The following is a 23,793-nucleotide window of genomic DNA, read 5'->3' as shown; positions in this document are numbered from 1 at the left end:
GTGAGTTCAGACTTGAGCTGATTTATTGGAGGGAAATGGAGGCTGAGCTGGGGTTAGCTATGCAGAAACCCATGAACTTCCAGGCTTAACTCTGTATGAAGATCTGCAGTTTCTTTAGCTTCCAGGGTTCTGAGGACTCCCCGGGGAGGATTGCCATTTATAGCCCTTGACCTTGGGATCCCAGCAATTGAATTCCTCCTTCCAGCATCTTGCCTTTTGGAACAGGGAAGGCAGTTTCTGAAATAGGTGCTTACCCCCAATCACCCGATATAAACCATATGTTTCAGGACGACCATTGCCCTCCTCCCCCATTGTGCATGTTTTGTTCTGGAAAGGAAATCCTATTGTGGGAGAAGGAAGTTAGGTGTCGGAGACAGGGAATGATAAATGGGCTTTTTGCTTAGCACAGAAAGTGGGCAGGCTCCACAGGACTGGGTGGTTCTCCTGTCCAAAGGGCTTCTCCCTAGCCAAGTTCCACCCCACAGCCCAGGAAGTCTACAGCTTGATACGCAGACAAGCTGACACCATTCCTTGGGACTCCCACAGACCTGGGAATGACTCTCACCCTGCGGTGGGGGGGAGGGAAATGAGGACATGACCCCAGAATGGAGGATGAGGACAATAGGTGCCGGCTATTACCCAGTGCCACACATCTCCCGAGGCCCGAGGCTGGATGCCTTCCGGAACAGCCACGAGCAAGGTTTGCATCCCTATAGTAGTGACCCCTGGGTCACCTCTACGTTCAGGGTCATTCCTGAAGTATCCGGCAGTCAGTTCCCTGGCGGTTCACTGGCTTGCTGTCTCTCCCCTTTGCTTGAGGGCTGTGGTTGAGCTCGGGAGCCTCTGAGTGGCTAAAAGCGAGAACTGCAGCTGTGGTGGGGGAGGAGCCCACTGGGTTTCCCTCTGCCTCTCCACTTCCGCTCCTCCCACTTCCTCCCCCAGCCCAGGCTTCTGGAAATAGCGCCTGGTAATGGGAGCCCGGACAGATGCCGAGTTAGAGGAGAACAAGTGTCCTGGACACAGGCCTCAACATTCTAGCTTGATTGATTTTGGTCGTCCGGCCTTGAAAGTAGATGTTCCTCCCATTCTCTCAGCGATTGCTCCTTGATTCGGTTCAGGGCAGTGTGTTTGACTACAATGAGATCCCTGTTAGGGTCCATGCCTTGTAAATGTTTCACCTTGTTATTATGAGTCGTGACCCCCATGACCTTGGAGGAAAATGGCACCTTGTCAAAACAATTCTAATTTCAGACTGACCATTCCTTGTACACACAACGTAGCCCTACTTTTCTTCTCTGAGCATTGCCCATGACCCTTTCTCCCAGTCAGCCACCCCAAGCCAATCGACTCCATCTTCAGTGTGGGGAAAAGCCCAGGTCAGAATTTTTCTCAGAGAAACTGATTCTCTTTTTGGCTTCGCTTGACCTTTTTTTTTTTTTTAAGATTTATTTTTATTGCAAAGTTTTATATATATGTATATATATATATACACATACACACAGAGGAGGAGAGACAGAGAGGAAGATCTTCTGTCCCATGATTCACTCTCCAAGTGACCACAACAGCTGATGTTGTGCAGGTCCAAAGCCAGGATCCAGGAACTTCTTCTAGGTCTCCCACACAGGTGCAAGGTCCCAAGGCTTTGGGCCATCCTCAACTGCTTTCCCAGGCCACAAGCAAGGAATTGGATGAGAAGCAGGGTTGCTGGGATTAGAACTGGTGCCGATATGGGATCCTGGCGTGAGCAAGCTGAGGACTTTAGCTGCTAGGCTACGTGCCAGACCCCCAGGGAACTTTTTTTGGGGGGGGGTAAGATTTATTTTTTTAATGGAAAGTCAGATTTACAGAGAGGAGAAACAGAAAGACCTTCCATCCGTTGGTTCACTCCCCAAGTGGCCACACATGGAACTTTTTATTTTTTTATTTTTTAAAGATTTATTTTATTTTTATTACAAAGTCAGATATACAGAGAGCAGGAGAGATAAAGAGGAAGATCTTCCGTCCGATGATTCACTCCCCAAGTGACCGCAATGGCCGGTGCTGTGCCGATCCGGAGCCAGGAGCCAGGAACCTCTTCCAGGTCTCCCACCGGCTGCAGGGTCCCAAAGCATTGGGCCGTCCTCAACTGCCTTCCTAGGCCGGCCGCAAGCAGGGAGCTGGATGGGAAGTGGAGCTGCTGGGATTAGAACTGGTGCCCATATGGGATCCCGGTGCGTTCAAGGAGAGGACTTTAGCCACTAGGCCATGCAGCCGGGCCCGTAACTTTTTTTTTTTTTTTAAGATTTATTTTATTTTCATTACAAAGTCAGATATACTGAGAGGAGGAGAGATAGAGAGGAAGTGGAGCTGCCGGGATTAGAACCAGCGGCCATATGGGATCAAGGCGAGGACCTTAGCCACTAGACCATGCTGCTGAGCCCCGGGCCCGTAACTTTTTAAAATAAGATTTATTTGTTAGGGCCAGCACTCAGTACAGCACACTCATGCCACACAGGTGTCAGTTCGAGTCCTAGCAGCTTCACTTTATTTTCATTTTATTTTTTGTTTAACATTTATTTTTTAAAATATTTATTTGTGTTTATTGGAAAAGCAAATTTACTGAGAGGAGAGACAAAGATGTTTTACCTGCTGGTTCACTCCAAAAATGGCCATAATGACCAGAGCTGAACTGAACCAAAGCCAAGAGACTTTTTCTTTCTGTTTTTAAAAAAGACTTTATTTATTTTTTATTTGAAAGTCAGATTTACAGAGAGAAGGCAAAACACAAAGATATTCCATCTTTTGGTTCACTCCCCAGGTGGCTGCAATGGCCAGAACTGAGCCACTCTGAAGCCAGGAGCTTCTTCTAGGTCTCCCAGGCAGGTGCAGGGTCTTGGGACTTTGGGCCGTCCGTTACTGCTTGCCCAGGTCACAAACAGCGAGCTTGATAGGAAGCGTAGCTGCCGGGATTAGAACCAGCACCCATACATAATCACGGTGTGTGCGAGGACTTTAGCTCCTAGGCTACCGCTCCAGGCCTGCAGGCAGTACTTTTACTTGCTACACCACAACACGGCTCCCATCAGGGAGCTGTTAGTTCTTGCTTGGCATGAGGGGATCAGATCATCATGCTAACATCACCAATAGTTCTAGTGGAAACGCAGCTGAAGTGGCATTATCGTACGTTGCCGCCTTGGTTTGAAAAGTTTACCTAACTCCACCCCAAAGCAGTTTCTTCTGAAGAGATCCATTTTTAATTTGTCTGCGTTTTTACTTACACTCCTTAGTCATTAAGCAGCCATGTGGCCTGGACGCTGTAAGCATTAGCAGCCACATTTCCCTGTCGTGCTGTGCCACACACAGCCTGAAGGGGGCGCTTTAGTCCAGTCTTTTGCTGGTGCCAGAGCCCCAGGAAGGAAACACAACAATCGGTCACGTGCTGCGGGGCGGGGGAGGGGTGCTCGCAACGGCTGCCGGGACCGGGAAGGGAGGTCCACGTGGAGTGGGCGGGGCACGCTGGAAGTTTTGGCGGGGCTAGCGGACCGAAATCCAAATTTGAGCAGTGGTTTCATTGATGTGGAGGGAAAAAAAAAAAGGGCAGCAGGGAGGGTGTGTCCTACCTACGTAGGGCGAGGGCCCCGCGGAGGAGGCCAGTGGCCTGGGACGCTCCGCTCGCGGCGTGGAACGCAGGCCGGCTCTGCCAGAAACGTCCGGCCCAGGGGTTGGGGACCGGAAGCCGTCGCCCGCAGCCCTGGGGAAGGGAAAGGGACCATGGGCAGCTCTGCCCCGCGGTGAGCTCGGGCCATGGGTTGCTCTGCCCCGCGGTCTGCTTTAAGCAGCCGCCCGTTGAGCCCTTCCCATGGGGGGGAGAAGCCAGAAGAGCTATCTTATTTAGTTCTGTCCCAAGGTTAGTGGGGGGAAAGCTGTTGCACAGGGAGCTGGAGAGGACCCGGCGAGAAGGCTTGCGGCTTCCCTTCCCACACCGTGGGCTTTGCGTTATGGAAATGAAATTCTGCCCCTCCTAGTCAGCATTGGAGCAGCGGTGAGTGCTTAACTCACCCTTAGCCAAAGGGCAAAAGGATTGGTCCTTATCCCATTAAGGACAAAGCAGACAACTGTTTGTATGCATCCTGGTTTTTTCCCCCCTTAGGTTCCTTCACAGCTAGCAACTACCTTCTCCTGGTTGGCCCTCACCCCACACCATCCTGGATCACCAGAGTTTACAACCTAATGGTTTGGAAGCAAGAATTTTCTCTCCTTCTTGGAAGATCTCAAGTGTGGGTTTTCTGGTGGTTTACCCTGTGAACTAAGATCAAGACGAGACCTTCAACTCAATTCCAGCCATGGCTTTTAGGGGGAGAAAACCATGTTTACTTAGTCTGAAGTAGTAAAATCCTAGACTTGGGATCTCTGAGCTGTAAACTTGCCAAGGGGGAGAGAGTGTGCGGACTGATGAAACTGCCAGCTTTTAATTTTGCTAGTAAGCACATTTAAAAACTATTACTACCAAATGCTGTTAACTGTCACTACCATTTCACAAAATAAGGCTTTGATATGCACAAATAGGAATTTGTAAGCTCAGAATTAATAAGAGCCCACAGCCACCTTCTAGGGACTCACCGGAGTACTATATGGTGGCTTTTTTTTTTTTTTTTCCACTTAATTTTGTCCTAGACTCTCCAATTTGGGCTCAGTCTTTAGACTGGGGCTTGGCAAACTTGAAGTCCAACAGCTTGTTTGTATGCCCCATAAGCCAAAAATGTTTAAATACTTTGAAATTTGAAAAAAATGTATTTCAGGTCCAGCACAGTAGCCTAGTGGCTAAAGTCCTCACCTTGCACATGGCAGGATTCCATATGGGTACCTGTTCTAATCCCGGAGGCCATGCTTCCTATCCAGCTCCCTGCCAATGGCCTGGGAAAGTAGTCAAGGATGGCCCAAAGCCTTGGGATCCTACACCCAAGTGGAAGACAAAGAAGCTCCTGGCTTCAGATCAGCTCAGCCCTGATCATTATGCTCATTTGGGGAGTGAATCAGCAGGTGGATCTTCTCTCTCTTTTTTTTTTTAATTTATTCATTAATTACATTGTATTAGGTGACACAGTTTCATAGGTACTGGGAGATCTTCTCTTGTATCTCGTCTGTATAGCTGTCTTTGCAATAAAAATAAATCAATCTTTGAAAAAAATTGTATTTCATGATAACAATTACATGAAATTCACGTTTCATGCAACAAATTGTGTTACTGAAGGTAGCTACATGCCACTTCATTTACTGGGGTTGCTTTTGTACTGCAATGCCAGAGGTAGCTAAGAATGTCTAAAAGCCCACACAACAGGGTAAGCCTTAGTGCAGTTGTTAACATGTCTCATGGGGAGTCTATGTACTCTCATTGGACTACCTGGGTTTTAGTGCTAACTCATTTCCACTTTTTCCTTTTCTTTCTTATTTATTTATTTATTTATTTAGGCTTGGCACGATTGCTCAGGATCCCATGTGAGCATCAGTTTATATGTTTGTATCCTGGTTGCTCCACCTCTCATCCAGCTCCCTGCTTGTGGCCTGGGAAAACAGTAGAGCATGGCCCAAAGCCTTGGGACCCTGCACCTGCGTGGGAATCCCAGAGGAAGCTCTTGGCTCCTGATCAAGTCAGCTGTAGCCATTGGCAGCCATTTGGGGAGTGAACAAGTGGATAGAAGATCTGTCTCTCTTTCCATCATATCGACCGGCACCCATATGGGATCCCAGCGTTTGCAAGGTGAGGATTTAGCTATTGAACTATCTCCGTCAACTTGAGCACAAAGCCCAGGTTTCACTACTTTTTTTTTTTAAGATTTTTTATTGGAAAGGTAGATACACAGAGAGAAGGACAGATAATGATTTTCCATCTGCTGGTTCACTCCTCAAGCGGCTGCAATAGCCAAAGCCGAGCAGATTCAAAGCTAGGAGCCAGAGCCTCCTCTGGGTCTCCCACACAGGTACAGGGTCCCAAGGGTTTGGGTCGTCCTCCACTGCTTTCCCAGGCCACAAGCAGGGAGTTGGATGGGAAGTGGAGTAGTTGGACATGACGCAGCGGCCATATGGGATTCTGGTGCTTGCACGGCCACTGTGCTTGGCCCAGGTTTCACTATTTTTAAAAAATATATACCATTAGTATAACATGGCTGCCAACCTCAACCAAGCTAAAGGTTGAGGGTAGATGCTTTTTTACTATAGCTGGACAGCTCATTTAGTCTTTTTAAAGATTAATTAAAATTTCTTTTTTTTATTGGAAAGATTGATTTGCAGAGAAAAGGAGAGACAAAGATCTTCCATCCACTGGTTCACTTCCCAAATGGCCACAGTGGTAACTGGAGCCAAGTTGGTCCAAAACCAGGAGCTTTCTCTGCATCTCCCATGGGGGTGCAGAGGGGCCAAGGTTTTGGGCCATGTTTTACTTTCCCAGGCCACAAGCAGGGAACTAGATGAGAAGTGGGGCAGCTGGGACATGAACGGGTGCCCATATGGAATCCTGGTGCTTGCAAGGTGAGGATTTAGCAATCGAACTATTGTATCAGGTCCTCATTTGTCTTTCAATCGTGAGTACTTAACAGATGCCAGCCTGATGCCACTGTGTGATTTTAGATAATGAGGCCAGAGCATGAAGCAAAATAGGACTCTAGCTGGGAAGGACCATGAACCAAGTGAACTGCTATGAGTCAGTAGGGAATTCCATGGAGAAAGATAAAGCCAAAAAGGGGAAGAGAATTTGGAAGGGGTTGAGAGCTTCTTCCGTTGGTGTGACCAAATCGTATCACTGAAAGGATGACATTTTAGAAGAGAGCATTCAGAAATGAGGAGGAAAGTTGGGTGGATATTTTAAGTTTGAAAAAGAATCCAAGTGGAGCGAAGAACATGTGGAAGGTCCCAAGCAGACACATGTGTGAGGATACAGACAGTGGGCCTGAGGCAGGAGCTGGAGGCCCAGGAGTCACAGCTGTGCTGGTGGATGGGGTGGATCCTACAGGTCATTCCCAGGAGTCTGGGGAAGCCAGTAAGGGGTTTTGAGCAAAGAGCATCTGATCACATCATGCACATTTCACCCAATCCATATGGTCGCTGAGAGCCAACTTAAGTAGATCACAAAGGTTGAAACATAGAGGCCAATTACAAGGGTACTGCAACTTGAAAGTGTCTTACACTAAAGTGGAAGTTGTGTTTTTGGCCATGTGTAGGATTTCCGATACACATACTGAAGGGCAGTAGGATGCATGGACAGGTTATAGGGTGGCAGGGAAAGAGAATCCTGTAGAAGCAGGATTTGGGTGGGGACAATTTTAGAAGTTTGAGAAGACTTTTTAGATGTCCAGTTGCATCTGAATGCTCAGCAATTGGAAACTTTGGAATTGGGTTGAGTTCAGGAAGGATTTCAAATCTGGGATTTGGCAACATAGAGCAAAACAGGTAGTGTGCGACTTTGTGAGGTAGCCAGTTAAACCTCTGCCTGATATGCCATATTGCCACACTCCAATCCAAATCTCTGCTCAGGTATCTGGCCAAGTGCTTGGGCCCCTTGTGCCCACGTGGGAGACCCCACATGAAGGTCCTGGCTTTGAACTGGCCCAGCCCTAGCCCCGGCTGCTGTGAGGGAGTGAACAGTGGATGGAAGAGGGCTGGAGTCCTCTTGATTTCTGCATACACTCACAACCCATTTTGTTCAAGGCAGAGACACAGCTTTAATTAGAAGTTTTTTACACCAGACCACAGAATGTTGGTCTTCTCCATCTCCATTTATATTTTACAAAAACACACCTCGGACAGAAAAGAAAAACAATTAAGGCTTAACTCAAACTTCTTCGCTGGAGAAATTCAGTGAGCACTTGTTGGCTAAAGTCGCTGGGCCATAAAATGAACACGGAACAATAGGAGGAAATGCTCGACAGAGAATTCCCTTAAGTATTCCTATTACCCTGCAAAGACCGAAGTCCCTCCAACTTCCAGAGATTTCCTCCATGAACCCCTTCCAGAACAGGCCTCGGGTAGCTGGCGGACAGCCTGCGGGAGGGAACTCTGTGCAGTTGGCACCACCTCCTGCCAAGGAGGCTGTGGCAACAACTCCCTGGGCAGCAGACTCGGTGGGTCTGCCCCGCTCCGGGGACTACAAGTTCTGGTCCGGATCCTCAGAGACAAAGAACTTCATTCTCTCCCACGCTAGTGTGGGGCTGCGGGGAGCACTGAGGTGGCGGGGTCAGAATTCTACGCCACCAGAGCTACTCGGGGTAGCCAGGATCCTGACTGATCCAGGAGGCGTGCGGGGAGCTGGGGCCGGCGCGGGCCGCGTGCGTGGCCAAGGTGCTCCGGAAAGGGCTGCCACCAACGGCGCCTCTGCCTTCGGCGGCCTTCTTCCTCCCTCCCTCCCTCCCTCCCTGCTCTCCCGCGGCTTTCTCCCGGGGCGCCTCCGCATTCCCCAGCTCCCCTCGGCCGCCCTCGCCCTTGTTTCTTCCTGACCCTCTCCCGCTTGCCCCTCCCTTGGCAGCCCACCTTCACCCCGCTCCTCCGCGCGCGCTCCTCGGTCCTCGCCCCCTCATCTCGGGCCTCCCCTCGCCGGCCCCTGCGGCCCCTTCCCCGCCCCCCCACGAGGCGGCCGCAGCCCCTTTCACAATAGCGCGGCCCGCCTCCCTCCTCGTCGCCCCCGGGGCGCTCCCGCCCGCTTCCCTCGTGGCGCATGCGCGCTCCGGCCGCGGCGGCTGCGGCGGTGGCGGCTCCGAGCGGCTCCGTTTTTTTAAAGGGAAACGCTGAAGCACTGGGGGTGGCTGTGGGGGAGGGGGACCCCGAGCTGCGGAGACCCCCCAGGGGTGGCGACAGAGGGGCCCCCTCCCGGAGTAGGAGGGCTTTGGGCGGATCCATCCCTCCCACCCTCTTCTGAGGAGGAAAGGGGGGGAAAAATGGAGGCTCGGGGCGGCTGAGGCGAGCTCCGGGGCGGGGGGCCGGGGCGGGGAAGGGGGGTGTGGGGTGGGGAGACGAGGCGGGCCCGGCCGGGCCAGGGGGGGCCGAAAGCGAGCTCCGGGGATGAGCTCGGGGGCGGCTGGGTGCGAGCTCCTGCCTCTGAGGCGAAGGCGGCGGCGGCAGCAGAGGCGGCGGCGAGGCCCCCATGGGCCGGCGGCGGGCCTCAGCCGCGGCCTCCACTTCTCCGCACGCCGGCGGGATGGCGCCCAGGCCCCGGAGGAGCCGCGCTAGCGGAGGCCTGCTGCCGCGCTGCTGAGGCGAGCCCGCCAAACTCCCCTCCCCCTCCTCCGTCCTCGACCCCCCGCACCTCGCCCCTTCCCCACCCCCTACTCCGTCTCGGTCCCCGGCGCTGCTCCGGACCACTATGACCATGAGATCCGCAGTGTTCAAGGCGGCCGCGGCGCCTGCCGGCGGCAACCCTGAGCAGCGACTGGACTACGAGCGGGCTGCGGCGCTGGGTGGCCCTGAGGACGAGCCCGGGGCGGCCGAAGCCCACTTCCTCCCCCGGCACCGTAAGCTCAAGGAGCCGGGCCCCCCGCTGGCCTCCGCCCAGGGCGGGAGCCCCGCGCCTTCCCCGGCGGGCTGCGGCGGCAAGGGCCGGGGCTTGTTACTGCCGGCCGGGGCGGCCCCTGGGCAGCAGGAAGAGAGCTGGGGCGGTTCGGTGCCCTTGCCCTGTCCGCCCCCAGCCACCAAGCAAGCCGGCATTGGCGGGGAGCCAGCCGCGGCCGGAGGCGGCTGCAGCCCCCGGCCCAAGTATCAGGCGGTCTTGCCCATTCAGACGGGCTCTCTCGTGGCGGCGGCCAAAGAGCCTACGCCCTGGGCTGGGGACAAGGGTGGGGCGGCTTCTCCAGCTGCCACCGCCTCGGACCCGACGGGACCCCCCCCACTACCTCTACCCGGGCCTCCACCTCTGGCACCCACCGCCACCGCCGGGAGCCTGGCGGCCAGCGAGGGCCGATGGAAGAGTGTGAGGAAGAGCCCTCTTGGAGGTGGCGGCGGCTCAGGAGCCTCCAGTCAGGCCGCCTGCCTCAAACAGATCCTTCTACTGCAATTGGACCTCATTGAGCAGCAGCAGCAGCAGCTGCAGGCCAAGGAAAAGGAGATCGAGGAGCTCAAGGCCGAGAGAGACACGGTACGGGAGGGGTTAATCTGCTTTCGGGACGAGGAGCGAGTTGTGCGCATGCCCGGGGGAAGGGGGGGTGCTGGAGGAAGCCCAGGTGTACCCCCTCGGTTAAGGGGTCAGAGGAGCTTGGCTCCCAGCCTAGGGGTATCATGGATGCTGGGTCGTTGGGAGCCCGGCTCGCCCACTCATTGGCTTGGATGAAGGGTTAAAGGGCAAGCTCCCAGGGAGAGGGTGGGGTGGGGGAGGGGAGGCCCAGGGGCCAAAGGGTTAATTTAAAATGACAGCTCGAGACTTCTGGGAAAGACTGTATAGAGTAGAAGACGAGCTGATGTGCGAGAGGTTCAAAAATGCAAGGATGCTGTGCCTCGGTGGTAGCTTTATGGAATGGTTCAAGAGCTGTTGTTGGAAATTCGTTGTGGAGGAGAGGGGCTTAGCAGCTGTTGCTGTAGGAGCCGCTGCAAGATCTTCAGCTAGGAGGGTCGGAGTCCCTGTGGCGGGCGGAAGGATGGAAGTGATTGCTGTGGAATGGCAATTTAGTGCTCTAAGAGCGCTGTCTTGGCTCCCTGACAGTTTCTAGTAGTCATCTAAGGTAGAAAACATATGCAGGTGCCTCAGAGTGTGAAGCGGGAAGGTTTTTTAAGGACTGTGGGGAAAGTCAGTTTATCGAGTGTGTTAAGTAGAAGCTCCCCGCAGCACACACCAAATCCTTGCTTTAGAATCCTGAGGTAGTGTGGAGGTTATTTCTTATTTTGTCTGCTTCTGAGGAGTGTGAATCCGCAGGCTTGTTTTGTGCTGCAGCAGTGGTTAAGGGCACCTCTGCATGAAGACATGTTCCTTTGGATATCAGGGACGCTGAGGTGGTGGGTTATTACTGTGTTTTGCTACCTTACAGCTGCCTAAAAATAAACACGGTTTCTACAATTGTATTCAGGCTGCAGCGATATCTCTGTCTCTCTTTCTCTCTTTCTGTTTCTTGTCAAGGACTGAGCAAGGGAGCTGAGGGTTATTCACTGTGTTTGCTTTTTAAATGAATCGCATCAGGTGGCTGTTTTTGTGGCAAATCCATTCTGCAAGGTGGGCTGGGACCTGGAGAAGGGCTCCTGAAAATATGTCAGGGTGTTGATTTGTGGAAGTTACTCAACATGGAGGTGCACTGCTCAGCTACTGTACTGCAGTCTAGGGGAGCGAGGGTACTGTAATTACAACAGAGCACCTCCATACATGGTGCTGAGGGGTGAGACCAGTAAAGGAGAAGAAATCAAGGAAATGTCAACCACAGCCCGTGGTGAAATAGTGCTAAGACTGTGAATCAAACCAGATATAAGGAGGTGAAGCGAGAGGATGGCTGACAGAGACGTCTCTGCTCAATGTGGAGGCTTCTGTTCAGTTCTTGAGGTCATGCCCCTTTTGGCAGGCTTTCCTGGGTAAGAAAACTGGAGTGAATGAAGGATGGTGTGTCAGGGTGAACTTGGCATTCACTGCTTGTGTTGTGTATTGCAGTCTTAAGTGTTGCTTACTTGTTTTCTCTTATTCCGGTTGTTTGGTTTCAGCTGAAATCTATGTAATGCATGTAATTAAGGCAGCATTAATATCACTGCCTAACCCAGATAGAACTCTTAGAGTCTAAGTGGCACAATTGGCACCTTTCCTCAAAACTAAATTGATTCTGAAGTTTTCCATGATACTAGACTTCCATTTTCTGTTTCATTATATAGCCCTCCCTTTTAATTAGAATTAAAGGAATTCGATTTTCATCAATATTTAGATAAATAGGTATAACTTTTTTCTGTTATCTAAAACGTGAAGGGATAGGTATATGTCATAATTGTTGAGGTTTGTGGGCCACTGACTTTTGTTAGAGTTTTTTCAAATGGATGCTCGTTGTTTTGGAAGTAACCCCACCATGCCTGCACACATTCAACCCTTTAAGATAACACTGCCATTCTTAATGTTACTATAGGAACTCTTGATTACCTCCTGGTATACTGACCTTGCCATGATAATGTATAGTTTTTGAATAGAAGTAGAGAGGTTAGGATTTGGACAGCCCTAGGGGCTCTCAAAAAAGTATGCAGGTATGTAAGGTAAATTTTAGAAACTCCCAGCTACCACATGTTAGCAGTAGTAGAGATGCTGTCATTAAAATTTCTGTATGGGCCCTCTTGGTAGAGAGAGTCTTTCAGAAGAAGAAGCTCATTCCCCAGTGTTGTCCCTTGCCATCTAGGTTTAAAAGATGTACCTTGTTTTCCCCAGTATATTTAAGTAAAGATATTCAGGTTGAAGTCTGCCAGTAAGAAATGAGTTGGGTTAATGTAATCCACAGAGAGAGGGAGGACTGTACTGATTATTTTAAATGGGGCCAAGTACCTGCATTTAATTTTTTGTGTTCTAAGTTTACACTTTGCCATTCTCTCTTTTAGCTCCTTGCTCGGATTGAACGCATGGAAAGGCGGATGCAGCTGGTAAAGAAGGATAACGAGAAAGAAAGGCACAAGCTGTTTCAGGGCTATGAGACTGAAGAGAGAGAGGAAGCAGAGCTATCTGAGAAAATTAAACTGGAGTGCCAGCCGGAGCTTTCTGAGACATCCCAGACTCTGCCTCCCAAGCCCTTCTCATGCGGGCGGAGTGGAAAGGGACACAAAAGGTGTGCTGATGACTGTTACACTCTGGACACTGGTTACTGGTGACTGCAAGGAAGGGCCTGGGACTTAGGATTGGATTTTTTAGTAACCATAGCCTGAATTACAAATTCTCATTCATCTGAGAATTCTTGAGCAGGCTATAAAAGTCTGTTAGGAACTAACAGCTTGATCACAGTAGTGTTTTTAGAATGCGAAATACATCATAAAGAGAATAGGCAACAAATGTGACCGAGTTTCAGACTAGAGCAGGTCCCTTCAAGTTAAGAGATATGAAGTGCTATGGTAGGCACCAGTAGAAAAAGACAGAATTTGAACAGAAAGAAGTTAGACTGTAAGGATGGGCAATTGAGTTTTGAAAACTCAGAATTCAAAAGCGGTGAGACATGCAGATACATGACACAGATGCAAATGAAATTTTGTAAGATTCAGGGATATTAAAAAATAATGTTAGTACTGTGAAATTTTAATAAAGAGAGGGATCTTGAAAAAGGCATAGAATTTAGGTTGGTGGCGTGGCAAGGAGGTGGTGTCTGGGCAGAGGCAGGAGAGTCAGCAGCAGGCAGCTAGGAGGAAAGACTGAGGGATTGTAACTGGCATGGTACAAAGGTGGGAGGCAAACTAGAGCAATGTTGGGCTGACAGTGAAATAGGTGGCACAGAGTAGTGTTGGTTAAAGTGTTGAATACAACAGGAATCTTTAGCAGACAACAAATACTACTAGGGATTCTTACGCATGGAAATTGGTTCAGCAAATGTTGACTAAGAAGGGCGTATTCTGAACACTCTTGAGCATGAGCTGATGATTTCCAGATGAGCACCGCTTATTTCAGGTATCTGAATACTAGTTATTGTGGAACAAGAGAGCGAGCTAGCCGTCTTGTCCCTAAATGTACTCATATCAGATTTTGTGTAAGAGTGAATAAGTTTTCATAATGTTTTCTTCCCTATCTAATAGGAAATCCCCATTTGGAAGTACAGAAAGAAAGACTCCTGTTAAAAAGCTGGCTCCTGAATTTTCAAAAGTCAAAACAAAAACTCCTAAGCACTCTCCCATTAAAGAGGAACCCTGTGGTTCCTTATCAGAAACTGTTTGTAGACGTGAATTGAGGAGCCAAGAAACCCCAGAAAAGCCCCGGTCTTCAGTGGACACCCCACCAAGACTCTCTACTCCCCAGAAGGGATCCAGCACCCATCCCAAGGAGAAGGCCTTCTCAAGTGAGATAGAAGATTTGCCGTACCTTTCCACTACAGAAATGTATTTGTGTCGTTGGCACCAGCCTCCCCCATCACCGTTACCATTACGGGAATCCTCTCCAAAGAAGGAGGAGACTGTAGCAAGTAAGGCATAGAGAACACTTGCTCTTATACCCTAGTGGTGGCGGTCAAGCTAACAAGTGTGAAAATGCCTTTGGCATTTTTAAAAAGTACAATCAATAAAGCAGAGTTCTGTCAAGAATGAGTAAGTTAACAGCCACAGACAGACACTGTGCAGGCATTGCAAATAGATGGAATTACAGCAAAATGTGCTCAATGTGTTTTGCCTGCTTACAACACTGGGAGATGTGTTTGCCAGTAAGTTGCTCATCACAAGAGCACCAGACTTGGGGGTGTGTAATCTCCGGCAACTTGCATGCCCTCTGAAAGAAGGGTTTTCTGTGCTGTGAAATGCATAGAACTTATACTTTGCCATGCACGACTGTTCCTGCAATTGATACTGTGTGAAACCTGGGAGGGTGGTCTTTGGGTGTTCTCAGGGGCCAATGATAATTTTTGGGTTGGGGAGCCAGCTTGGGGTGGGGAAGTTCACTTGGGCCTCCGCTCTTTAACTATATAAACATTTATCTGTATCTCTATGTCCCGGTCTGGGGGGCAGGAGGAATCTGCCAAAGACCAACAGTCTTACTTTATCTTCCTATACTTCACACAGGTTCTAAAATGTGGAGAGTTCACTTGGATTGCAGTAGCCCATTGGTTGTTCATATATTTAAATAAAATGGTCTACAAACTATTTTTCAAACAATAAGGACTATCTTGGGATATCTGAGCTGCTTGGGGAGGGTATGGGGTGTGGGACCTTGGTCATTTCCTCCCCCCTTTTATTTGATTTCCTTTTTTTTTTTCTTTATGGCTTCCACACAGAGATGCTCCCCTATCTCCTACATCAACCCGTAACTGGAGTGTGCCTTCCATCATCTATTAGTCTATGACAGTCACTGTGGGTGTTCTGGGCTAATGGGGAAAGCCTTCTTGGATCGAGCTGCAGCCCCAAGTTTCTGTCACTGTGTCTTGCCTTAACAGGGATGGGAATCCATTCCAGTAAGACAAGAGCATTTTCCAGGCTTTGTTTGGCTCTTCTGGTGATGCAGCTAAGTGGCAGAGATAGATTACTCTTTTTAATTATCTAAGATTCATTTGGCCTCACCTTTGAGTACATGAGATAGACCAGGATCCTGATCTAGATTCAGATTTTTTGTTGGTTCAATCAGTTGAACAAGTTCATCCTTCATGTGCTTAACCTTTTTGCTGCCATGGCAATGCTGTGTAACATCTTGAGAGAAACTGTGAAGCAACTTTCCATCTGGGATTGGGAAATGGCTTGGTCCAGACCTGTTCTGTGTGACTGGCTGTTTTTGAAAACTGTCTGCCCTAGCACAGAAAATTCCAAACACCTCTGAGATTTGTGGGCATAACAGTCCGAATGAGTCTGACTGGGTAGCTCCTAGCCCCTTGTGGAGCTTGAGTTGTGGATGAACGTGTGGATCCTAATTCTTGATGCCCCTATCTCGAGGAAATCTCAATGGCTTAGTCTAAGGTAGCCAAAGTCTTTGTGCATGTTGTTCAGGCTGGACCAGCAAGGTAGTTTGTTTGGAGGGAGGAGGGAGCTGTTAAAGAAGACTTCATCTGTAAGTTTTGAGAACACTGATATTTTATTTGAAAAATAGGGTCAACTTTTACTCACCTGCCATGTTCTGAGTTTAAGGTTTGATATCCTTGGCCATCAGCTGTTGCAGGGAAACCACCCTAAATAATGAAGAAAAGAAGTCGTCTCAGTGTAAAAAAAAAAAAAGTGGTGGGCTTATTTTCTTTTCTTTTGTCTGTTGTTCCCTCTGCCCCTCCCCCAAGAGAGAAATTCTCAATAGAAGGACTCAAAAAACAAAATGGCTTGCTAGTGAGAACTTCAGTGATGATCCTTTCCTCCATTTTGGGTATGGACTTTTTTTCTTTTTTACACTGAGATGATTCTTCTTTCCTGCATTATTTAGGGTGTCTGATGCCATCAAGTGTTGCAGGAGAAACTTCAGTCTTGGCTGGTGAGTAGAATAGGAACTGTGCTGGCTGGGCCTGGGATGGGGGTAGGTGGGGTGGTGGACGGTTGAGAGCTGCGTTCCCCATCCACTGGATGGATGTGGGAGAGTGAGTGATCAATGGCACTCCCGTAGCCTTCCAAATGACAACACATTTCAGTTGTTTTTCAGGAACTGCAATAGCATCCATTTATGAATTGTCAGGTATTGGCTTAGGGCTTTTTTTTTTGTGATCCTGAGTTTGGCAGACTCCAATGGCATTTTAGGTTGTTTAATACCATAGCAAGGACACTGAAAATGGCTTCAGGTGAGGCCAGAGATTGGATTTCTATCACTTAATAACTCTGTCTTTCTGGGGAGAGACCTCTTGACCTAGTGAATAGTTGGAAGGTTGTTCAACTTTGAATTTAAAGGTGGCTCCACCCCCTCCTCCCTCTCTTGTTCTTTTTCTCTTTTTTTCAGTTCCTTCTTGGAGAGACCATCCAGTAGAGCCTCTAAGGGACCCAAATCCTTCAGACCTTCTGGAGGTAGGTACCCAAAAGATATCAATGGAAGGGAATGAGAAACTGAATAGGACAGAGGGGTGTGTGACTGGAAAATAACAGGATCCTGTGGACAGGTTAAATGCAACTTTGAGGCCAGCAAGCAACTTGAGAGATTATCTAATCCAACTGGTTTTTATTTACTTATTTAAGAGAGAGAGGAAGAGAGAATACTCTCATCCACCTATTGGTTCACTCCCCCAAGGCCTACAGTAGCCCCCAGTTGGGGCTGAAGCCAGGAACACAATCCAGGTCTACCTCATGAATTGCAGGGACCCAGCTCCTTGGGGTCTGTATTTGCAGAGGCTGGAGTCAGAAGGCAGAGTCAGGTATTAAACCCAAGTACTCTGATGGGGACATAGATGTCTTCATTACTAGACTGCCAGCTGCCTTCATTTTATATGGGAGAAAACTCAGATCTAGAATGGTTAAAAGATTAAAAAAGTAATCAGGTAGTGGTAGTGTTCAAAAAACAGGTCAGTCTCTTGTAAGTAGAAAAGTTAGTGTATGCCATTCAACAACGTAGTTATGTGTTCCAAACTCATTTGACTCTTAAAAAGTGTGTTTTGTTTTACAATCATATTTTCAGAAAATATGGAAATAGCAATGGCTTATAGTAAATGCCAAGATTGTTTCTGTTTGATCTTTCACCTTGGAAATTATTTTAAATTTGAAGATTCTTAGAGGGTGGGAGTGGTGAAAGGAGCATGTTTTTTGTTGATTCTGTTACCCAGAAATTAAGATACCCAAGGAACCACCAGACTCAGAATCTGAAGGTGAAAACTTTTACATTTCTGGGAGCTGGAAGTTAGTGAATGTGGGTAAACAGTGATAAATAGTTTATCAGCTGCTGTTCTTTACACAGAACCTGGATGACAGTGTGTTTTCAAAGCGGCATGCAAAACTGGAGTTGGATGAGAAGAGAAGGAAAAGGTGAGGCTAAAAATGTCCCTCCATCCTGGGAACAACAGTCCGTTTCCATCTTGTGGAGAATCCCAGAGTTCTTAAGTCAACTGCTTCTCGGTTGGTTGATACTTGCTATAAGTAGAGATATTTGGTCTCTTTTTCCTCATTTATGCCTTTCCTTGCTTCCACCCCATGTGGAACTACCCACATGGGATCTGGACTGCTGCACCGGAGCAGCTCTGCCCTAACCAGCCAGTCAGTTCTTGTTACCCTTTCCAGAGGAGTCTGGATTGTGTGAGTTGGTTTTATGGGGCAGGTTTTGGGTAAGCAATAATATTGGATTTGTTTTCTTTGTCTGGTTTTCCCCAGATGGGATATTCAGAGGATCAGGGAACAAAGAATTTTACAGCGACTGCAGCTCAGAATGTATAAAAAGAAAGGAATTCAGGAATCTGAGCCCGAGGTTACCTCATTTTTCCCTGAGCCAGATGATGGTAAGTTTTGCATACTTAAAAAACAGATTTTTTTTAAAAAAAAAAGAAAAAGCGTACATACAGGTTCCAGGATAGTTTTCTCTGAGTGGATGAACTGGGGTGCTGTAGTTACTAGACATTTCCCATCTGTATCACTAACAACGTCCTATTTGACTTTCTTCCATAGTTGAAAGTTTGATGATTACCCCCTTCTTGCCTGTTGTAGCATTTGGACGACCATTACCAAAATTAACTCCACAGTGAGTATGAGTTATTTTCCGCTCTTCTCAGGTAACAGGAATCTCCCTTTTAGACTTCACAGAAGTCTAGGTACTAAGTGGAACCAAGTGGCTTAGGGGTAGCCTTGATTCTTTGACAGTGAGGCTATCTGGGTGATCAGTTTTTGTGCTAAGAGTTCCATTCTAGGAATTAGGGTTTTTGTTTTGTTTTGTTTTGTTTAGATTACAGATAGATAATTATTTCGCTTTGTTTCCAAAGTATTGACTGTGGTTTGACTTAGAGGCAGAAAAGAGCCTCCAAACTGGGAACTTGGGAATCAGGGATTAGTAGTGGTGAGGAGTTTTGTGGAGTCACAGTTAACATTCACACCGACTCTCTTTTAGTCTTTTTTTTAAAGATTTATTCATTTTATTACAGTCAGATATACAGAGAGGAGGAGAGACAGAGAGGAAGATCTTCCATCCGATGATTCACTCCCCAAGTGAGCCGCAACGGGCCGATGCGCGCCGATCCGATGCCGGGAACCTGGAACCTCTTCCGGGTCTCCCACGCGGGTGCAGTGTCCCAATGCATTGGGCCGTCCTCAACTGCTCTCCCAGGCCACAAGCAGGGAGCTGGATGGGAAGTGGAGCTGCCGGGATTAGAACCGGCGCCCATATGGGATCCCGGGGCTTTCAAGGCGAGGACTTTAGCCGCTAGGCCACGCCGCCGGGCCCGACTCTCTTTTAGTCTTACAAGTTGATTTCCTCATCCTTTTTTTTTTTTTTTTGCCAGGAATTTTGAGCTGCCCTGGTTGGATGAGCGTAGTCGATGCAGGTTGGAGATCCAGAAGAAGCAAACACCTCACCGGACGTGTAGGAAATAGCTGTGCTGGCAAGAATGAGCCCTGTCTTCAGATAGTTGTAGCATGCCATTCCCAGAGAGTGGCAGAGACCTGTGTATGTGACCTGTGTCCTATGCGTTGTCATTCGCTGGTAATGCCCTTTCATACCCCCTTGAGTTTGTTTTGTTTCTTCGTCACTGATTTCACCAGAACTTTCATTGGACTAATTGTGAATTATGGAAGATGATTGAGATTTCTTTTCCCTTTGTGGGAAAATGAACTCTCAAGTAAAATTTGCATAATAGCAGATTTGGAAGTTTCAGGGGTCTACTTCTTTACATTTGTTAAAGCGGTAGAGTGGCTGTCTCCAGGGAACACATCAAAGATGAAGCAATTCTTGCTGCTGGAGTGTGCCTGCATGGCACTCTTTTCACCTTGGAATGCTCACCTCATCGTTGGGATTATAGTGGTTTTACCCTAAAATAAAAAGAAGCAAAAGAACCTCACCATGAGCTTTAGGACCAGATCAGGAATAACAGCTGAAGTGATGAAGAAAGTTAGTCTTCAGAGTAGAAAGGAGATTGTTGTTAGGTGAATATCTGAAAAGCCAGGTTTTCTCTGAAGATTATTCTCTGATATACCCATGTAGGAAGGGGTGTTTGTGATTATTTTCTTAGTTAATGGGTAACTGAATTATTTCTCCACCCTTCAGAAAATAAAATTTCTGGAGAATACAGTGGGGATGGTTAGTATCAGAAAGGTTATAGTGCTAAACGAGCAGTTGGCACTTGGAAATGCATGCCACAGAACCTGTATAGGTAGGTGTCTATGTGTCACATCGCTTCTCAAGGATTATAATTTTCAGAGCTCTGGGTGAGAGGGGGAGGAAACATTGGTCCTTTGGCTGGCAAATGTCTGTTTTGAAGCAGATGTACCTAACATACTTCTCCATTCACTTTGGAAAAATGATTTTGTAAGTGTGCCGTTTTGGTCCCCCTTCCCTGCCCCCATTTTGTTTAAGAAACTATTTCATGACAGCACTCCCAGGCCACTTTGGTCTCTGAAAGATCCCTATTAACTATCTAGAAGGAACACAGAGCCAAGGGTTATGGTCTCAAATACATAGGAAATGCCTTTCACTAGTCTTCAGGACAACTGTGTGAAAATGAGGGGGTCTAATCTAGAAGGTAGGGGCTTTTATCCTTGCAGAGTATGTCCCCAGAGTATTAGCACTTTTAGAGGAGAAGCCAAGGTATGTAGGGTGTGTGTTTGGCCCATGAGTGGAGCGTGACAGAGGATGGGACACCATTGTGGGAAGAGAAGTTCCTCAGGGGCCTCCCACTGCTTAAGCTTTTTGTGAGATGCTGATCTGTGCTCCCTGTGTTTGACTTTGAAAGAAAGTATTCTGGCAGCACATGTAGTATTGGATGATCTTGTTGCTTTTGTTTCTCTCTCTCAGTATGTGTGTGTGTGTGAGTATGTGTGTTTGGCTATGGGTTTTCATTTGTTAACTCCATTTGCTTAGGAGAGTGGGGTCTTTATAAGGGAACCTGCTGTAAACTTCATCGCAGCAAGGATATAGAGAGAAATAGGACTTACTCCACTAGGGGCTCTCATCTCACACCTTGAGGAGATTTCTAGAAAAACTGGGCCAGCTTTTCTTTGTTCTCCATCATTTTAATGTGGCAAGCGGATTAACTCTCCTACTCTTACCTATGTTGTTATGTTCCTTCATAACATGCCCAGAAAGAAAAAACACCCCAATCAGTGTCTCTTTACTTTATTCCTTGATCCCTCTGTTTTTGCTTGGTTTAAGTGTTTGTCAGATTCTGAGTATTGGCTGTGGGCTAGCGAATTTAACCTGTTTGTGTCCTATGCAGGGGACTCCCCAGATACTGTACTTGAGCTAGGCTGAGAGGAATCCATGAGGTGCTATCTGGCCAGACTTACGTGGATTCTGTTTCCTTGGTTCTGCATCCCCCTAAGGACCTCTTGTTTTAGTGTCCCCTTGTCTAGATCAGTTCTGCTTTGATTTTGAATATTGTTGAGGTCTGTTGAGGAGGTTGGAGCAAAGTAAGAGCAAATTACAGTGTGTTAGTGTGTGAGGGGAAAATTTGTCTTATTTTTCCCTACATGGGATACAACACTGTGAAATCCAGTCTTCAACTGAAAGCCCTGCGTTCTCCTAAAACATAGTCCTTTGTTTCTTTAACAAAGTTTAAGCTAGTGTTAATAAATTAAAAAAAAATTGCTTGTCTACTTCGGCTTTGTTTTATGCCCATTTCATATTGTTGTCTGTGTTGTAATTCATACTTTTGATACCATTTCTGATGTGTAAAATTGGTTGTCTTGTAAATATCTTATAAAGAGTTGAATTGTAAATAAACTATTGTGGCTGTTAATTTTTGAACTTCTGCTTCATTCAGTTTATTAGATTTATCAAGAAACCAGTCTGCTTGTACATTCGAAAGACTAAGTAGACCAAAAGATTATCTTCTATTTAAGGTACTCACTTCCTTTTGTGGGTGAGTACATCTGTGTTTCTTCCCTCTATGTTGTCCTGCATTAACATGGATTTAGAGACTTCAAAAGCAAGAGACTGTAGGCTGTTTGGTGCCTGCTGTCTCAGTGATGTCTCCTGGTTGGGAAGACCTTAATGGTTGTCTAGTTAACCCTCGAGACGTGACTTCTTTTGGACAGCATTTCAGACTAAAGAAGTCCAGCCTTTGCATCCTCAGGATGTTCCCTCTTCCATTATTCCAAATGTTTGATCTTCCTCATTTTTTTTTTTTAAAGATTTATTTCTTTTTTTTACTACAGCCAGATATACACAGAGGAGGAGAGACAGAGAGGAAGATCTTCCGTCCGATGATTCACTCCCCAAGTGAGCCGCAACGGGCCGGAGCGTGCCGATCTGAAGCCGGGAACCTCTTCCAGGTCTCCCACGCGGGTGCAGTATCCCAAGGCGTTGGGCTGTCCTCGCCTGCTTTCCCAGGCCACAAGCAGGGAGCTGGATGGGAAGTGGAGCTGCCGGGATTAGAACTGGCACCCATATGGGATCCTGGGGCGTTGAAGGTGAGGACTTTATCCGCTAGGCCACGCTGCCGGGCCCTGATCTTCCTCATTGACAAGAGTCTGACTTGTTGTAACTTGAACCCATTGATTCTTCCAGGTTGATGAAAAATACACCCAAACCCCCTTTTCCTATACTCAGTCTGATTTGCTATGGCTACCTCAGGTCTTTCCTTCATCTTAAATATTAAGAATCTTTACCTCAAAAAATAAAAAGGGTTGTAAGTTTTTTGATCCCTCTGGGTAAATGGACAAATTTCCCATGTCCATTTAGTAACTGACCCAGACCACTAAAGGACAAAGTGGCAGACTTCCCCCACCTCTTCTTTTCTTTCTTTTTTTTTTTTTTTTTTTTTTAAGATTTATTATTATTGGAAAGCTGGATATACAGAGAGGAGGAGAGACAGAGAGGAAGATCTTCCGTCCGATGATTCACTCCCCAAGTGAGCCGCAACGGGCCGGTGCGCGCCAATCTGATGCCGGGAACCTGGAACCTCTTCCAGGTCTCCCACATGGGTGCAGGGTCCCAAAGCTTTGGGCTGTCCTCAACTGCCTTCCCAGGTCACAAGCAGGGAGCTGGATGGGAAGTGGAGCTGCCGGGATTAGAACCGGAGCCCATATAGGATCCCGGTGCGTTCAAGGCAAGGACTTTAGCCGCTAGGCCATGCCGCCGGGCCCCTCTTCTTTTCTAAGATTTGTTTTATTTTTATTGAAAAGTCAGATATACAGAGAGGAGGAAAGATGGGAATATCTTTCATCCACAGATTCGCTCCCCAAGTGGCCGCAATGGCCAGAGCTGAGTCAATCTGAAGCCAGGAGCCAGGAGCTTCTCCCAGGTCTCCCACGTGGGTGCAGGGTGCCAAAGTTTTGGGCCATCTTCAGCTGCTTTCCCAGGCCACAGGCAGAGAGCTGGACAGGAAGTGGAGCAGCTAGGATATGAACCAGCGCCTATATGAGATCCCGGTGTGAGCAAGGCTGTACCAGACCCTACTTTCCCTTGTGTGACAGCTGTGTTTGCACCCATTTAACCTGTGGTTTCAACATTAAAGCCTACACCCTCCATTTTGAACTGAGGCCGTTGGTCTCTGGAGGTGGACTCAGAAGTCCCGTTTGGCCACCAGTTGAAATTGTTTGGATCTTGATTCAATTCCAGGGCTTTCAGAACTCTAGGTTGAAACTTTAAGCTTGATCAGATCAGGATCCTTAACGATGGATAACACCTACGAAAAAATTGCAGTGCAGAATGCTGTGCTTTGCAGTGACGTTCATCTGCACTTACTGACATACAACCCCCTAGATGCACTAATGACATCTTGTGTATCTGACTTATGATCCGAAGAAAATACACCAATTTCTTTCATGGCCTTGCCAAATCAAGCCATTTTCCTCTAGTAACCCTGAACAAGAAGGAAATCTTGTCAGGACTTCAAGCCAATATCTGCTTATCTTGTCAATTCAGTTGTAGAATCTTGATAAGACAACATTCTGCCACCCTGTATTTTGGGAGAGGGAAGAAATGACAGAGGAGAAATGCAACACGTACATCCTCTGGCTTGACTGCGGACGATCGGCTTCTCCTTGGCCCTTTCCCTAAAAGTGCGCTGGTGTGACAAACCTGATGCAGCTCCCCGCTCTAGAGTGGTTCCTTATTGCTGATTTTACCAAGCAAACGAATGCAGCTAGACATGAAAAAAGCAAACCATG

The 23,793-nt window shown here is 47.8% G+C and overlaps 1 protein-coding gene across 3 annotated transcripts; it reads left to right on the top strand.

The window, feature by feature from the left end:
- Positions 1-8,557: 8,557 nt before the first annotated feature.
- MSL1 (MSL complex subunit 1) lies at positions 8,558-19,326 on the top strand. 3 transcript variants are annotated; one of them, XM_004591167.3, is made up of 9 exons: positions 8,558-10,096; positions 12,508-12,731; positions 13,684-14,066; positions 15,992-16,039; positions 16,496-16,560; positions 17,441-17,508; positions 17,851-17,975; positions 18,142-18,214; positions 18,969-19,326. In XM_004591167.3, exons 1-9 carry the CDS (start codon positions 9,329-9,331, stop codon positions 19,057-19,059), a joined length of 1,845 nt encoding a protein of 614 aa, XP_004591224.1. In that variant the 5' UTR covers positions 8,558-9,328; the 3' UTR covers positions 19,060-19,326. The 3 variants fall into 3 exon arrangements, with proteins under 3 accessions (XP_004591224.1, XP_036352085.1, XP_058531204.1); XM_058675221.1 differs by lacking the exon at positions 8,558-10,096 and adding an exon at positions 11,276-11,511; XM_036496192.2 differs by lacking the exon at positions 15,992-16,039 and having other exon boundaries at positions 8,563-10,096.
- The last annotated feature ends 4,467 nt before the right edge of the window (positions 19,327-23,793 follow it).

The sequence above is a fragment of the Ochotona princeps genome, chromosome 17 (genome assembly GCF_030435755.1).
Source record: "Ochotona princeps isolate mOchPri1 chromosome 17, mOchPri1.hap1, whole genome shotgun sequence".
NCBI lineage: Eukaryota > Metazoa > Chordata > Mammalia > Lagomorpha > Ochotonidae > Ochotona > Ochotona princeps.
This window is presented reverse-complemented; position numbering and strand designations above follow the sequence as displayed.